General features: G+C 41.3%; 1 protein-coding gene and 1 pseudogene across 1 annotated transcript in view; one reads left to right on the top strand and one right to left on the bottom strand.

Moving 5' to 3' along the window:
- Positions 1-6,266: 6,266 nt before the first annotated feature.
- GORASP2 (golgi reassembly stacking protein 2) overlaps positions 6,267-18,305 on the top strand; it is a 23,004-nt gene continuing 10,965 nt past the window's right edge. Inside the window, exons 1-5 of the mRNA XM_006141488.3 lie at positions 6,267-6,347; positions 9,182-9,385; positions 10,108-10,194; positions 12,545-12,675; positions 16,890-17,022. Of these exons, the coding sequence (XP_006141550.1) occupies positions 9,242-9,385; positions 10,108-10,194; positions 12,545-12,675; positions 16,890-17,022 (495 nt within the window). The 5' untranslated portion in view covers positions 6,267-6,347; positions 9,182-9,241. The remainder of the gene's footprint in view (positions 6,348-9,181; positions 9,386-10,107; positions 10,195-12,544; positions 12,676-16,889; positions 17,023-18,305) is intronic.
- LOC102478057 (charged multivesicular body protein 3 pseudogene) lies at positions 10,210-11,749 on the bottom strand (annotated as a pseudogene).

Genomic DNA, 18,305 nt, shown 5'->3' with positions numbered 1-18,305 from the left:
CCTTTTAAAGTATACAGTTTGGTATCTTTTTTTGGGGGGGAGAGATTTTCACTAGAGGGCGTGTGCGCTCGCCAGACAGAGAGAGACATAGAGACAGAAAGCGAGAAATCACCCCCCAAGGGGGGATGGTCACGCCGCAATCCCTTCTCCTCCATTCTCCTCTCGGGATCTTGGGCACGCACGCACGTGCGCCCGGCGTGAGTTTTAAGCCACCGTGTCCAGGATGCAAACTGCGGTTGACTACGTGGGAGTCCAGCGACAGAGTTGTACAGCCATCACCACTGTCTGATTTCAGAGCCTTTATATTATTCCAGAAAGAAACTGTACTCATTAGTACTCACTCCCCATTTCTCTAGTCATAACCCTTGGCAGCTCTTAGTCTACTTTCTGTCCATTGTGGACAGTACATATCAATGGAATCATGTAATAGCTGGTCTCTTAGGATTGGGTTCCGTTACATAGCATATTGTTTTTAAGGTTTTTCCATTCAGAGCAAATATAGTACTTCATTTCTTTCTGCAGGTAGACCATACTTGTTTATGCACTTACAAGTTGAGAGCCATTTGTGTGGTTTGTCTTGTTTGAATATTCTGAATATGCCATGAAACGTATGTGCAAGTTTTTGCACGGACATATATTTGCACTTCTCTTGCTTGTATACCTAGGAGTGGGATTGTTGAGTCATACAGTAACTTTGTGTTTCACACTTGGAAGATCTGTCAAACTATCTTCCACAGCAGCTGCACCATTTTACAGAACCACCAGCAATGTATTAGGTCATCAGGAAAAGTCATGACACTTTTTTGCATAGAAAAATACTCATGACTTTCCCGACAGCCTAGTATGAGGGTTCCAGTTTTGCCACATCCTTGCCAAAACATGTTGTCTTTTTTCTTTTGACCATCCTGGTGGATGAGAAGTAATATCTCCTTATGGTTTTATTATTTTATCTTTTGTAATGATTTTCAGTAGTTCAAGATTTGTTCTGGATACAGATCCTTTCTTGGACATAAATCTTTTTGTTTGTTGTTTGTTAGAAGGCGCGTGCACTTGCCAGTGAGAGAGAGAAAGCACCCCCTAGTGGGCATGGTTACACTGCGATCTTTTCTCCATTTCTCTGTCTCATTGGGATTTGGGGTTCATACACCAAACACACCCCTGGCATGTCTTTTAAGCCACCTAGGCTGGGATTTGAACTGTTAGTCACTTGGGATCCAACTCCCTTAACCATAAAGCTATGAGGCCTACCCTGTATTGTATCTGTTCATCTTTTTTTTTTTTTTTTTAAGAAGTTTTTGTCTGAGAGCAGGTGCACTCGCTGGAGATAGAAAAACAGAAACAGTGAGACAGAAAATGAGAAATCATTCTCCCAGGGAAAATGGCCACAAAATCCCTTCTTGTGGGATCTTGGGCACACACACACACTCACACACTCCCAGCATGACTTTCAAGCCACCAGATGTGGGAGTCCAGTGACATAACTGATATGCCATCTGCTGGTCCCTCTTTTCACTTCTTTAATTGTTCCTTTAAATGAGCAGAAGTTCTTAGTTTTAATATAGTTCTATTATGAACAGTTTTTCTGGCTGACATTTAGCTTTATGTCCAGTTTAGGAAGTCTCTGCTTACTTTCCTGTGTTTTTCCATCGTCTCCTCCCAGTGAAAGAGTCCCTACAAACTGTATTGTTTTTGAAATAATTATTTTATTGAACTTTCTTTCTTTATTTAAATTTGACTAGAGAGGGACAGAGTGACAGAGGGACGGAGTGAAAGAGAGAGAGAGGGACAGTGAGAAAGCAAGCCACCAGGTTCGGGACTTGAATCATGGTTGGCCATGTGGGAATCCAGCACCCTTAACCACCACACCACCTGCAGGTTACAAAACTTTATTGTTTTACCTTTGACCTTTAGACTTGTCACATCTGGAATTGATTTTTAGAAGCAGTATTTTAAAAAGTGATTTATCTCTTTTCCTTAGCTTATTAACACTTTATTTAAAAATTGTTGGAGAGAATATAGATGTTTAATAATCGTTTGGAAAAATAATGTGTCCAGGAATGAGTTGTTTGTAAACATTTACCCTCAGGTAGTAAGTATAGCAGTTAGGAGGACTAAAGATTTCTAGATTTATAGGGGAGAGACTTAGCTAAACATTTCATAAACTTTTTTTAAGAATTATTTATTTATTTAATTCTATTTGTTATTATTATTTTTTAATTTGACCAGAGAGAAAGAGAAAGGGAAAACGAGAAAGCAAGCCGCTAGGTCCAAGACTTGAACCGTGGTCAGCCATGTGGGAATCCAGCACCTTTATCCACCACGCCACCTGCCAGCCCATAAACTATTTTTTTTTTTTTGTGAGGTTTTTGCTATAGGGTGCATGCACTTGCCAGAAAGACAGAGACAGAGAGACAGAAAGTGAGAAATCACCTCCCAGGGGGATGGCCACACTGCAAGCCCTTCTCCTCCATTCTCCCCTCGGGATCTTGGGCATGCACGCACACATTACCGGCGTGAGTTTAAGCCACCGGGTCCAGGACTCGAACCGCGTTCAACTACATGGGAGTCCAGCAACATAGCCATGATGCCATCTGCTGGTTCCAACATTTCATAAACTTTTAGCTCATCGAATATTTAGAGTGCTCCTGTAAAGTAGATGACATTCTCTTATTTGCAAATGAGAAAACCAAGGCCAGAGAGAAAAATACAGTCACGCAGCCAATAAGGAGGCAGAACCATGGCTTAAAACAAAGTCAGTCTGGCTCTAAAACTCTTACTGTCTTTTTCACTGTACTTTAAAAAAAAAGAAAAAGAAAATTTGAATTGTTAAACTTTCTAATTTAACCTGTTTATCTTAAGTTGCTATGATATTTAGCTCAGTAACATATTTTAAAAGGCCTGTGGAGCCAAATATATATAGACTTTTAAATTCAGATATTTTAAAGGAAGCAGAAGATAAAGGAACAATCAGGAGATCTCTGAAGGTATTGAAGTGGTAATGTGATGCTTGAGAGATTAGGTACCTAAGATTAGGTACTAGTCAGTGGGTAATATTGCAAGAGAAGCTTACCTATGTGGGTGTTTAGTTGCTGTGCTGTAGATCTTTCTTTTCCCATGCTGTGAAATACAGGGGATTTCTTTAAGTTTATTAGGGTCAAAGAACTCATTTTCTAGGGCTCCCTCTGCTAGCTTCCTAGCAGTAATTAAGATATCTAATTGCTCTAATTGTGCTAATACAAATGATGAAAACAAGTTTGGGAAAGATTAATTTCAGGGTACATTATAAATAGAAAATCAATGTAGCAGAAGAAATGTAAATGTAGAGTTAGGGAGATAAATTACTTAAGTTTATTTATTTTAGAATTCAGATTTAGCTATTGAATCCTTTTTGGGTTAAAAGAAGAATATTTTGGATGATACTGGAAACTTTCCACTTCGAACAAATAATTTAAACTTTATACTCCAAGAATGACATGATAAGAATCAGTGTGTAGGGTCAACTTTCTAAATCGGTGATAATATTTCAAAGGTAGCCATCTTTAGCCCTTTTTAATTAAAAGGTAAACTTTTGGCAGCCTGAGTGGAGAATTCTGAAATTGATCAGTGAACTACTTGGGTTCTAGATAGATAAGCACTGTATACCTGACAGATGGGACTTTTTTGAAAAAAGAATTATTTAACTTTATTTATTTGCTTGTTTGTTTGTTTGTTTGTTTATATTTGATCAGAGAGGGACTGAGTGAGAGAGAGGGAGAGGGAAAGTGAGAAATCAAGCCACCAGGTCTGGGACTCAAACCATGATTGGCCATATAGGAGTCCAGTGCCCTTAACCACCATGCTACCTGCTGGCCCCAGATGTGGCTCTTTTTGTCCAGGTAGCTGGGACTTGACTTCATTTTTTGGTTCTGGCCCTCTGGTACCATGGTGAAATGCCGTATATTGGGGGGCTGAATCCCACTTGGCTGACTAGGGTTCCAAACGTGCCCTGGTGGCTTGAAAAACACCCTGGGCATGTGTGTGTGCACAAAAATCTCAACAGGATAGGGAAATGGAGTAAAAAGAATTACACTGTGACCATGCCTCATGTGGGGTGCTTTTTCTACCCACCCCACTCTTTCTGGCACTTAAAGGGGAAAAAGAATAACTCTAAGAGCCACCACTTGATTTTCAGAGTTGTCATTTGAGGAGAAATCTATTTGTTATTTGGGGTTGTAGACTTTTTTTTTTTTTGAGAGAGAGGTTTTCACTATAGGGTGCGTTCGCTCACCAGACAGACAGAGAGAGACAGAGAGACAGAAAGCGAGAAATCACCCCCCCGGGGGGATGGCCACTCCGCAATCCCTTCTCCTCCATTCTCCTCTCGGGATCTTGGGCACACACGCACGCCCGGCGTGAGTTTTAAGCCACTAGGTCCGGGACACAAACCGCGGTCGAATATGTGGGAGTCCAGCGACATAGCCATTACGCTAACTGCTGGTCCCGACATTTTGTTTGATAACATAGAATATAAAACAACCCTCATTTAAGAAAATTGAGTATAAAGAAATGTAACAAAATATGTACTGATTATTTTTCTTTTTTAGTTTTTATTATCAGGTGCATGCACTTATCAGAGAGAGAGAGAAAAAGAGAGAAAGTAAGAAATCACCCTCCAGAGAGGACGGTCACACTGCAGTTCCTTCTCCATTCTCCTCTTGGGATTTTGAGCATGCCTGCACACAGAGGCACCTGGCATGATTTTCAAGCTGCCTGGATCTGGGACTTGAACAGTGAAGTTGGCCAACTGGGATCTAGCCACCTGCTAGCCCTGTGCTGATTATTTTTATTAGAGCTAACACCTTTAAATAATAAATTCCTTTGTTATTTACATAATTTACAAAAATGTAGTGTTATATTTGCAGGGAAACTTTAATAAAGCAAAACCAAACAGTTTTAGTAAGTTAAACATTGAGCTATCCTTGTAATGAATAAGAGTTCTATATTGTGATGAAAGGTAGTAAAATTTGGCTTAAATTAAATAATTTAAAGGTAGCATTAGTTCAAGAAGTAATAAAAAAAATTCTGATTGACATTGGCATCAGAGTGATGTATTCTGGGAACAATCTGAGTTCCATTTTGAAAGAATTAAAATGATTTGTTGGGCCAGCCAGGTGGCATGGTGGTTAAGGTGGCTGAATCCCACATGGCTGAGTATGCGAATCGGGTCCCAGACCTGGTGGCCTGAAAATACACACATGTGTGTGCCCAAAATCACAAGAGGAGAATATAGAAAAAGGATTGTCATGCCTGTCCCCCCGGGGAGTGATTTCTCACTTTCTGTCTCTGTGTCTCTGGGAAGGGCACATGCCCTATTGCAAAATAGATTTGCTACTGTGTAAATGTTGAATAGCTACAACTTTGAGTATGGGTGAATGTTTTGTTTACACAGCCTCAGCATTATTATAACTGTTTAGACTGTTACAGAAATCAGCTGACAAGTAACAATGACAAGTAACAGTGCACACTTTTGTTTTTGTAGCATAGTTTCTGACACTACTTAATAACATCCAGCAGAATAAAAATTCCTTAGTCCATTATGAAAATATTTTGGAAAAGGAAATGTAAAGTGAATTATATTCACTGTTTGCTTTTTAAATCCCATTTCTACAATTACTGACTATTAATATTTTATTACTATAAGTTTAGAACATTTGATACTTTAACTGATTTCATATCTTCCCCTTTATGTCTCCATTATAGCCTTTATCCTGTTTGGTCTTCCGGTAGGGTGACTGGGGTCTGGGTGTCCATATCCATTTCTTCTGACCTGTTCCTTGACAGATCGTAAATGACTTGGCGTCAGCGGCTTTGTTCCTGTTAGCTTTCTGCCTCGCTGGTAGTAGTGAAAGAGTAAATGCTTCAATTTGTCACTCACTTTTAATGATTACCTGTCTGCAATGTCATCTGCTAATTGCTGAGAGCATCACTACTCCCTTCCGTGCCCTCCACCCTCAAAGAAGGAGCAATGTGGAAATTGAACCAAGAGGGAAAACCTTACATAGGAAATGAATCAAAAGAACAAGTGGTGTTTAGGAGCCGAGGGGCATTATTTGGGAGAGATGAAGAGAAATGAGAGAACTACTGTGTACCTATACTTCATTATCAGTGAAATTAATTTGTTCTTTTACTGAAAAGAGATAGAAAAAAAAAAAAAGAGATAGCTAATGAAATTTAGTATACAGTTTTTAATTGCACTTTTTCATTTTGGGCTTTTTTTGTTTTTACAGGTACAAGAAAATTCCCCGGGACATAGAGCTGGACTGGAGCCTTTCTTTGATTTTATCGTTTCTATTAATGGTTCGAGATTAGTAAGTTCAGTTTTTGTGGTATTATCTATAATATTTTGTAGTCTTTTGAAAATGGAATTTTTAAAGTTACCTAGGATAAATGTTTACTAGTTATAGACATATAGAGTATGATGCTAATTTGTAGAAATAATCATGTGCTGGGAACAGCAGATGGTGTGATGGTTATGCGCTGGGCTCCCACATGGTAGACCGTGGTTTGAGTCCTGGACCCTGTGGCTTGAAACTCATGCTGAGCGCATGTGATGCCTACCCAAGATCCTGAGAGGAGAGTGGAGGAAAAGGGATTGTGGCATGGCCATCCCCCTTGGGGGATGATTTTTCACTTTCTCTCTTTCTGGTGAGTGCACGTACCCTATCAAAAATCTCTTTCTAAAAAAAAAAGACAGAAAAGAGAAGAATCATGTGTCAGTAAACAGAGCTAAATCTGAGGGGCAGGCAGCATGGTGTGGGCAGGAGTTGTGAGGGGTGCTGCTGCACAGTACTGGAGACCATGTGGGAAGGCTACTGGTTCACATCCCAGGTCTCCTAGATGCCTGCAAGGCTAGGAGTGGATTGCCAAGTGAAGACCCTATTGAGGGTACCTGTGTCTGTCTCTCTCTGGAAATAAATATTTTTCTTTTTAAATGGTATATAAGGGGTCAGTAGGTGGCACAGTGTTTAAGGTGCTGGACTCCCACATGGTTCGAGTCCCAGATCTGCAGGCTTGCTTTCTCATTTTTCCTCTCTCTCTGTCTCTCTGGTCAAATTTTAAAAATAATAATAAATAAATACATAAATAAAATAATTATGATAAATAAAATTAAATAATTTCTAAAAAAAAAAAAAAAAGTCTGACGTATGTAGGTTGTTGACAAATAGATTAGTAAAACTTCATCCTCAAATAGTTTGTTAATGGTTTTAGAGCTAAATTTCACAACATATAAATAATTTTACTGGAACTGGACAGAGATATATATTTCAAAAGTGCAAAATTAAAAACCATATATAGTTTTAATTATAAATTGCTTTCACTTTACCGAAGTCCTATAGGAAGGAAATTATATTATCTCAGAAAAGAAAATCCTTATGACTATAGCTACTTGGTTGGTTTATTTTTTTTTTTCATTATAGTCTTAAGGGGCCAGCCAGTGGCATGATGGTTAGGACACTGGATCCCACATGGCTGACTGCACAATTTGAATCCCATACCCGCAGCTTGAAAAATGTGCCAGGCATGAGCGTGTGCATGCCTAAAATCTGAAAGGGAGAAATGGAGGAGAAGGGATTGTGGCACGACCATCCCCTTTGGGAGATGCTTTCTTTTTCACTTTCCCTCTATCCTTCTGCCAAGTCGATGCATCTTTTGGTAAAATTAAAACACAAACAAAAAACCTCATAGTCTTTGGCCAGCCAGTGCATGGTGGATAATGTTGCTGGATACCACATGGCATTGTCTGGAGTCCTGGACGCTGCAGCTTAAAAAGAAAACACACACCGGTCACGTGCCCAAAATCCCAAAAGGAGAAGTAGCACAGAAGAGGCAGTGATGTGACCATCCCCCTTGGGGGAGGCTCTCTCCCTTTCCTTCTCTCTCTGTTTTTCTCTGGTATGCACATATGTCCTTTAGCAGATTTAAAAAAAAACAAACTAATATTTATCAGCAACACCAACATACTGGTCTTTAGTCCTTTATGTAATGAATATTTATAGACTGGTTCCATTTTCTTTTCCTTCTAGCTCATAACAAATAATAAAAAATACAGAAAATATACAAGTAGGGTCCAAAATTAAACTTTAACCCCAGCAGATGTTTTAGATTTGAAAACCAAAGCCATTGCAACTTTGTTAGTAATGTGACTTCCTTTGTTTTATTTTTAATTGCCAGAAGGTACATGCATTCATCAGAGAGAGAGAGAGAGAGAGAGAGAGAGAGAGAGAGAAAGCACCGCACTGAGGTGTGGTCACTCTGCAATCCCTTTTTCTCCATTCTCCATCCCATCGGGATTTGTGGCACACATGCACACCTGGTATGTTTTTCAAGCAGCTATGGCTAGGTTGGCCATGTGGGATCCAGCTCCTAACGCACTGCACTTCACCATTGCACTTGGGGCCAGCTCAAGTACAATAATGTGACAACTTCATTTTTCTTTTATTCTTTTAAAGAATTATTATTAGGGGCCAGGAGATGGCATGTTGCTTAAGGACTCTGGACTCCCACGTGGCCAACCACAGTTCGAGTCCCTGACCTGGTGGCTTGCTTTCTTACTTTCTCTCTCACTCTGTCTCTCTCATCAAATTAAAAGCAAATAAATAAATAAATAAAATAAAGTTAGATTTAAATAATTCTTTTTTAAAAAAGAATTTTATTCATGTACTTCTTTTTTTTTTTTTTTAATTTTACCAGAGAGAAACAGAGTGAGAGAGAGCGAGAGAGAGAAAGGGACAGTGAGAAAGAAAGCCATCAGATGTGGGACTTGAACCGTGGTCAGCCATGTGGGAGTCCAGTGCCCTTAACCACCATGCCACTTGCTGGCCCAGTAATGTGACTTCTTATGGCATATTTTATTTTAAATCTGAAACTCTAGGTCACTCTGAATAATGTAGAGTTGCTCATCTCATGATCCATAGACAGCTATTAGGAAACAGTTTAAAGCTGTTGTTTATGAGAGCTGTTCTTGATTTCTTGAAATTCTTTTGCATGGAAGAATATTTTAATGTTACTGATACCTTTGTCTGTTAAATGTTTATGTTTGTTGATTATTAATATTCTTGTAGAGCGATAAGGTGCTTAAACTAAGATTAGTTAACATTAAATTTTTATTTATTAAAGATTATGATATTTTGTGTGTTCACAGAATAAAGACAATGATACTCTTAAGGACCTACTGAAGGCAAATGTTGAAAAGCCTGTAAAAATGCTGATCTATAGCAGTAAAACACTGGAGCTGCGAGAGACTTCAGTCACACCAAGTAACATGTGGGGCGGCCAGGGTTTGTTGGGAGTGAGCATTCGCTTCTGCAGCTTTGATGGGGCAAACGAAAATGTCTGGCACGTGTTGGTAGGTATCAGCCATAGGCTTTATTTATTTATTTAGTAATTATTTTATTTAACTTTATTTATTTATTTTAATTTGGCCAGAGAGGGACAGAGTGAGAGTGAGAAAGAGAAGGAAAGTGAGAAAGAAGCCGCCAGGTTTGGGACCTGAACCGTGGTCGGCCATGTGGGAGTCCAGCACCCTTAACCACCACGGGTTCCCAGCCATGGGCTCTTAACTTGCAGTTTAAGTAGTACAGAAGGGTGTTTTAACAAACACCTTTGTTAAAGTCTGGATCCCACATGGCTGACTGCGGTTCAAGTTCTGGATGTAGCATGCCCAAATCCCAAGGGGAGAATGGAGGAGATAGGATTGTGGTGTGGTCATCCCTCCTGGGGAGGGGATGATTTCTCACTTTCCCTCTCTCTGTCTCTGTCTTATGGCAAAGATTAAAAAAAAAAAAAAAAGTAAGGAAGAGAGGAGCAAATAAACACATGTAAGAACTGTTTTTCTAATGACTTACTTATCCATTAGAAAATACGTTAAAGCCGGTAACTATTTTAGAAATATTTAAAATATTTATTAAATAGTGTGTAAATTTTTAAATATATATATAGTTTCTGACACCTCTAACAAAACAGAAATGATAGTGGGTTTTAAAGTCACTGTAATTAAGAATGTGAGTATAAAACTTAGGTGATTATTTTATATATATTAATTTGGGGATTTTTGTTTTGTCATCCTAGGAAGTAGAATCCAATTCTCCTGCAGCACTAGCAGGTCTTAGACCTCACAGTGATTATATTATTGGAGCAGATACAGTCATGAATGAGGTAATTGATGTATTTATTCATAATGAAAATTATGTAACATTTTTTCAGTGATTTCTGCATTCAGAAGGAAATTTGCATATTTTTCATTTAGAGTTGAGATTTAGTCTTTGCTTACCAAGGTAGTTTATACATAAAATATTAAATGGGATATCTGGGAGGTGTCTTACTAGGTGTAGCTGTGAGGAAAATTACATGCTATGTAGCAGTTGTACTGATTTCGTGTGTGATACCACAGGGCTAAATCACATCCTCACTTTGATCACTGATTTACCTTTTTCCCCCTTTTTGCTTATTTTTGGTTAAAGCAGAAATTTATTAAAATCCATTTATATAGTATTTTACAGACCAAAAAAAAGGGAGAATCTTCAACATTCAGGCATTCAGGCAGTCAACTCCATTCTCAGAAATGCTTTATGAGAAAATAGATTTCTTTGCTCTCCTCCCGTAAGATACTTCTATTTATATGCCTGAAAATGATGCTTTGAATTATACCACCTTTGTAAGAACAGTCCTTTTGAGATCCCAAGACACCATCAGAGTGAAGAGAGATTAGCAGAGACCCTTCTCCAAAATGCAGTCCCTCATGTCAGAGGAGCAGTGCAAGAGATGCTAAGGTGGCAGCTTTTCAGAGGAGTGTGGGGACCTCCAGCAGGCGGGCCATGAGGAGAGCCCGAAGCCCAGCTGGGCGGTCCCTAGCTGCGGAGTGTGGCCAGCCAGGACTGCGTGGCTTCCACGGCGTCTTCCTCTTCCTCATCCTCCGAGGCAGCCATGGCCCCTGGAGGCACAGACTTCTGCACGGCATTGGTAACTTTACTCCGTACTTTGCCTGAGGCCCCTGCTGTAATTTCGAACAGAATCTTGTCAGTTTCCATTTCTGTTTCTTCCTCCATTTCTTCCTGATCGTCTATGCTTTCAAAAGTGTCCTCTAACATATCTTCTGTGACCCCAGCCTTCATCACCTCCTTGGTCAGCTCCCGCATGGTGGCCTGAATTTCTGGGATCTTCACAAGATGGCCTTCATCACTTCCGTGCTCTTCTGCAGGGAGCCAGCCACTTGCAGGACAGCGAGCTGGTTCTTCATCCCCATGAGCACCGAGTTCACGAGCACTTTGGGTGCATAGAGCTTGCCCACAGCCTTCCTTGACCTGGTCATCTCTGGCCAGAACCACACAGGCATTCATTCTTCTGACCCTTCTTGGCAGCATCTTTAACAGATCATTTCACTTTTTCTTCTTCCCTTTGGATATCTCTTACTTGCCTGTCAACAACTCTCATTTCCTTTACCTTCAGTGACCATTCTTTGGGCGGCTCCTCCTGGGTTTTTCCAAACAGCCCTATGGTGGACTGAACTCATCTCGCCTCTTCTGGCTTTCCATTCCCTGCACCTAGGCAGGTCACAGGCAGCCGGCTGGGCTGGGCCAGTGGAGCCCCTTTTTGCTTTTTAAATGACAAAATTAGCTCAGCTCTATTAGATAGGTCCTTTTCCTCATCTGTTAGCTAATGGAAGTATACCATGCAAGATCAAAAGGAGAGGAAAATAAGATTTCCAGATGATCTTTTTTTTTTTTTTTTTTTTGAGAGGTATAGCTCAGGGGTAGAGCATCTGACTGCAGATGATCATTTTTTAACAAAGAGTAAGAGCAGATGATGTAGGGAGTCTAGCAGGTAGCAAAGAGGTTCATGTGTTGGATCCCACATGGCGAACTGTGTGCCCAAAATCCCAAGAGAATAGAGAAGAGATTGTGGCCTGGCCATCCACCCAAGGGGTAATTTCTCTTTTTCTCTCTGTCTTTTCTTCAGTGAGGGCATGCACCCTGTATCAAAACTAAATTTTTTTTTTTTAGATTTTTATAAAGCAGATTATGTGGAACTTACTAAAAATACTGACTAGGTACTTTGGAACTGGGCACAAGGGCTTTGCACATAATAGGCTTTGCTTGAATCAATATGTTGAATTATATATTGAATTAAACCTTTGGAGTATTAGTCCGGTTATTTTTAAAAAGAACTATTTATTTTATTATCATTATTATTATTATTATTTTATTTGCCACAGAGCATGTGCAGTCACCAGAGAGAGACAGAGAGTTAGAGGAGTGAGAAAGCAAACCACCAGGACTGGTACTCAAACCATGGTCAGCTATGTGAGAGTCCAGAACCTTAACCACCATATTACCTGCTGTCCCCAGAGTATCAGTTTTAAGAAATGATTTCTATGTCTGGGGTAAAGCCCAGAATCTGTATTTTTAAGATAAATTCCCTAGGTAATTCTGATAGTAACCAGATTTGAGACCCACTGTTCTAAGATACAGTATCATAAAAACATTTTTCTCCTATGGTGCTTTTGCAGTCTGAAGATCTGTTCAGCCTTATTGAAACACATGAAGCAAAACCACTGAAGCTTTACGTGTATAACACCGACACTGATAACTGTCGAGAAGTGATTATTACCCCAAATTCTGCGTGGGGTGGAGAAGGAAGGTAAGGTCATTTTCTAGGCTCACTTATGACTTACCAGACAGATGTGCTGTGAACATCAGTCAGTTTTATTTTGAAGTAAATTATTGGTTTGTTACAAGACTCCTTTTGAGGAAAGAAAAAGAGCTGACCTAGAATATCGAAGCCAGTAATTCAGTTTTTTAAAGCACATACCTAGGGGACATGGACTGTATTTTGTAGTCCTTTTCTTTACTGGTCCAACAGCGGTAGTATTTTTTTTCTTTAATTTGACCAGTTATCCAGTGTAAGCCATAACTGTACAAAACCTGAGTTTGGAAGTTCCAGCTGTTTCTGAAGACAGGATGACAGTCACTTTGGCAGGAAAGCCTTTGCTCATAGTATCTTTTCCCACACTATCTGATTCTTCAGGTGAATGTATTTCCCCACCAGAACTCTTAACTTCTTGGGGCCAGCAAGTGGCCTGGTGGTTGAGGTGCTGGCCTCCCACATGGCCGACCGTGGTTTGAGTTCTGGACATGGTGGCTCACTTTCTCACTTTCCCTCTCTCCCTCTCTGTCTCTCTGTCTCTCTCTATGGGGCACATGTGCCCCATAGCAAATTAAAAAATAATAATAATAAATTAAATTGATAAATAATTAAAAGCCCTCTAACTTGTTAAATTTACAAAAACTCAGATAGAAGTATCAGTTAATAATTTGGGGCCACTTTGTGGCTTGGCGGTTAAGGTGACTGGATCCCACATGGCCTACTGTATGGTTTGAGTCCCAGACCAAGTGGTTTGAGAAATACACTGGTGTGTTGTGCTTGTGTACCCAAAATCCTGAAAGAAGGAAGAGATTGAGGAGAGGGCTTGTGGTGTGACCATTCCCCGTGGGAGTGCTTTCTTACTTTCCCACTCTTTCTCTTTCTCTGTCAAGCACAAGTGCTCTCTAGCAAAAAAATAATAATAATAATAAAGTAAAATAATTTTTTTATAAGAAGAATCTGGCCTCTCTGGATCAATACCTGATCAAGTTACAATTGCCCATTGTCCATGTTTGTAGTAATCCAGAAATAAGGTCTTTTCAAGGCATTTAAATTTGATTCATTTTGGAGAGTCTATCTCATACAAACTGAACTTAGCAGAGATGCTGCCAGATTCATTGGGGTGGTAATTTTTTGATTTGCCATAGACAGATACCTCCTTTCCAGTTAGAATACTCAGGTGATATTAGCATGGGAGTGCTAGTGAGCATGGAATTAAAGTGCAAGGAAGAGATTCTGTGGATGGTAAAATCCACCAGCAAAGACCATCACTTATGCTATTATTTCATTTTTAGCTTACATTGATTAAATATTGCTACATTTCAGGGGTTTTTTTGGTTTTTGAATTTTTTTAAGGTTACTTTTTTGGGGGCACATGTGCTCATCACAGAGAAAGTGAGAAATCACTCCCCAGGAGGGCTGGCCATGCCGCAATCCCTTCTCCTCTCAGGATTTTGGGCACGCATACACATGCACCTGGCATGATTTTCAGGTCTCTGGGTCCAGCACCTAAACCATGCAGTTGGCCAAGCCATGTGGGATCCTGCACCTTACTCTCCACACCATCTTCTGGTCCACATTCTAGTTCCATTTTTTTTTTCCCCCTCTTTTTTTGGAGAGGTTTTTGCTGTAGGGCGCGTGTGCTCGCCGGACAGACAGAGAGAGACAGAGAGAGAGAAAGCGAGAAATCACCCCCCAGGGGGGATGGTCAGGCAGCAATCCCTGCTCCTCCATTCTCCTCTCGGGATCTTGGGCACACACACACACGCGCCCGGCGTGAGTTTTAAGCCACCAGGTCCAGGATGCAACCCGCGGTCAACTACATGGGAGTCCAGCGACATAGCCATTACACTAACTGCTGGTCCCCACACTCTAGTTCTTGAAGCCCTTCTTTTCTAGACTCATGGCAATTTTTTCTTTTCTTTGGGAAACATTTTTTCCTGAGTCTACCTCGGACAATGCATTTGGCATATCTGTGCCTGTGCTTTTCATTCCCTCCACAGAAGCTGACCACATTTCATTCATCACATCACATGTCTCTTGATGTTATTCTTAAACTGGCTTTAAGCTATTGCCTCAAATGCCTTCTCTCCCACAGTATAATTATTTTGATTAATAATATCTTGTTTTAATATGTGGGTATCTCTGAAAAGGCTCTCCTTGATTAGTATAAATTATTTCATCTTACTTTCTTCCTCTAAATCTATCTGAAATGCTATCCAGTGAGGATTGCAGTTTGTTTGTTGTTGTTGTTTTAAATTTGCTGTAACACATGTGTGCTTGCCAGAGAGAAAGAAAAGAGAGAGGAAAAGTGGGAAATCACCCCCCCCACTCCTTCCCACCCCCACGGGGGACAGCCATGCCACAGTCCCTCCTCTTCCGTTCTCCTCTCGGGATTTGGGGCACACAGCACAAGTACCTTGTGTGTTTTTCAAGCTGCCAGATTCAGAACTCAAACCCTGCAGTTGGCCATGTGGGATACAGCTGCTTTAACCACTATGCCATCGACTGGCCTGAGAATTGTAGTTCCGATGGCAAGGGAAGAAGAAACAAATGGTTTTGTGAGAGGAAACATATGGGGCAAATCAGATTAGGGTAAGGAAGAGCTGGTTTGGCCACTGCCAACTCACCCACTTTTGGTGATGATGGTGCCCGTGAAGATAATAGATGCTTTGGCACGGGCCTGCTAGGAAATAAGAAAAGATCACGGTAGAGAGATGGGTTGGAACCTGATTGTGTAGGACCTAAGAAACTTGGTTTGGAATTTGAATATACTTTTTTCTAGTTAATTGCTATAGGGCATGTGTGCTTGCCAGAGAGAGAGAGAAAGGAGAAACCATACCCAATGGGATGTGTTCACACCACAATCCCTTCTCCATTTCTCCATCCTGTCAGGATTTTGGACGCACACATATATGCACCCAGCATGATTTTCTAGCAACCAGGGCCAGGTCAGATTGAGCTCCCTTAACCATTAGGCTATGGGATAGGCATTTTTTTTTTTTTTTTAAAGTTTATTTCTTTCATGGGAGAGAGTGAGAGAGCAAGTCCATATACAAAAGAGAGAGAGAGATGGACACACGGCACCCTCACCATGGTCTCATCATGACGCAGTCCCCTTACCCCAGTGCTCCACCTAGTCAGGATCTTGAGCACGTGTGCCTCGCATGTTTCAGTGTACTGAAGATCCAAACCCATGGTTGGCTCCGTGGCTTCCAGCATTGCAGATCAGTATGCCTCCACCTGCACCACCAAGGCTGGCCTAGGAATTCAAATATTCTTTGAGCGAGAGAATATGACGTTGTATCAGTGGGGTTCTTTGGTTCCAGAGAGTAGAAACCAGCTGTCACTATCATAAGCAGACTTGAACTTACTGATTTGGATTAGCCCCTACGTATAATCAGAGAGGCAGCTAAAGAGCCAGACGTGGGAAGGGCCGGACTCCTCGACACCTCTAAGGATTTAGAGAGGAAGAACTAATTAGCAATTTCAAACACATTCTACTGAAGGGGTGAAGTCATTTTTGTTTTTTTCTGTCACTCTCAAGTTTCTCAGGCCCAGGCTTGAGACTGATTGGCCTGGCTTTGGCCATGGGGCCACTCCCTTGGTTCGAGCAGGGCAGAGACCCTGATTGACAGTCCCACCTGCACCACACACAGTGACAGGGCAGAGAAAGGAGGAAGGCATGTTGGGAGCCCAGCCGATCATAGAGAGAAGCAGTGTGATCACAATTAGAGAGGTGCCCGGTAGCAGTAGAGGATGGATTAGAAGGACTCTGGACTAAACATACTTGACTAATTCGTGTCAGGTTCAGAATCAGAGCTATGGGATCTGTAAATGATATCATCACAGGGAAGTGCTTAAAGCTCCTCCGTGGGACGACTGCATGTCTTTCATTCAGCAAATAATTATTCAGTGTCTGTGGCAGGAACTGTTAAGGCAGTAAACGAAGTCTTTGTCCTTATAGACCTTGACATTTATAAACAAGTCAATGCACAGTGTGTTTATGGAGATAAGTGCTTGAAGACAAATGAAGGAGTGAAGGTAGTGCGAATGGAGGGGGCGGTTTTACAAAGCGTGGTTGGGGAGACCTCAGATAGGAGATGTTGTTTAAAGTGGCAGTGCGTTTATTTGTTTCTGTGTCTCAGTATCTAAAAGAAATGAAAGCTGTGATTGATAACGATGACATACGTGAAAAAATGTTCTTACAGCTTAGGATGCGGCATTGGATATGGTTATTTGCATCGAATACCTACTCGCCCATTTGAAGAAGGGAAGAAGATTTCTCTTCCAGGACAGATGACCGGTACACCTATTACGCCTCTTAAAGATGGGTTTACAGAGGTAAGGCAGCTCCATGTCCCTGAGTCACAGAGTTTCCGCCAAAGCAAGTCCAGTGTGTTGACGTACTTGGCGGCACTAGTAGGGATAAAGCAGATGATGAGTTGCATGCAGATCAGGTGAATTTGAGGTGTCTACAAGTCCCTAGAAGGAGGGTAGATGTGTGAGCCTGGTTTTAGGAAAGAGACCAGGGTTGGAGATGCAGAGTTGAGAATTATCGACAAAGAGGGTAATTTACGCCAGTGGATGTTGATAGCAGTTGTCAATGGGTTGGATCTGGGTAGGTCAGAGGATGAAATTGGAATCCAGAATCTGGGATGGGCAGAGAAAGGGGTTTCAACAAGGAAGCTCAGGAGGTGTCTGAGGGAGAACAAGGCTTCATGGCAAAGGGCACTGTCAGGCACTGTGGGGAGGTCAGTGAGGGGGCAGATCTGTGAAGGGCAAGAGCAATTTCAGAAACTTGATATGGTGCAGGTACCAGGGTGCAGGCGATGCGGAGTGGGCAGTGGGTGGTAGATGATACCGGCCGGTGTTACTGTGTTAGGACCCTTAGGAAGGCAAGAGGGGCAAGGTGGGTGCAGGTGGAGGGGTCCTACAGGGTCAGACAGAAGCTTTTCAAGGAGTAAGAGGTACTTGAGATATAAAGATACTTGAGTAAGAGATACTTGAGAGGCTTCTAGGGTTTTTAAATGCTTCTTATAGCTGTATCCCAGGACCGTTAACTCCTCTCTATAATGAAATAAAAACTAAACACTAACAAAGAAAATCCTTTAGTTGGAAAGACAGGGCTGCTGTCACTGTCATTTTATGGTACCCAGTTTGGCCATCCCTGACTCTAGGGGAGGTGAAGGGCATCACCTCTCCACTCCCCACCCCAACCCTTGGCTCATGGCAGAAGCCAGTATAATTACATGTTCAGACCCAGCCACTTTCTGCCACCCCCAAGTCTGATTTCTGCTCCAGACGAGCCTCTGCAGGCAGTTGGAGACCAGAGCATGAAATAGCAGCAAGATATGGGGCCAGAGCACAGGCTGGGTCAGAAAGTACCGTGGGGCACTGGAGCCGTCAGAACTAACGCTTATGTGCAGTCCGTACAGACTCTTTTTCGTCCGTCTCTCCTCTGGCTGCCACATTTATCCATTGATGAGAAAAGACGAAGTGGATTCATGAGGTTAGAAATCTTGACAAACATTTAAGAAATCTGTCATGGTATTAAGACTTCCAGCTGACTTCATTCATGAGCCGTGAAAGTTAAAAAAAAAAAAAAAAAAAAAAAAAGACTAAAG

The sequence above is a fragment of the Tupaia chinensis genome, unplaced genomic scaffold (assembly GCF_000334495.1).
Source record: "Tupaia chinensis unplaced genomic scaffold, TupChi_1.0 Scaffold000056_1, whole genome shotgun sequence".
NCBI classification, from domain to species: Eukaryota; Metazoa; Chordata; class Mammalia; order Scandentia; family Tupaiidae; genus Tupaia; species Tupaia belangeri.
The sequence above is the reverse complement of the archived record's forward strand: the minus strand, read 5'-3'. Positions and strand labels throughout refer to the sequence as shown.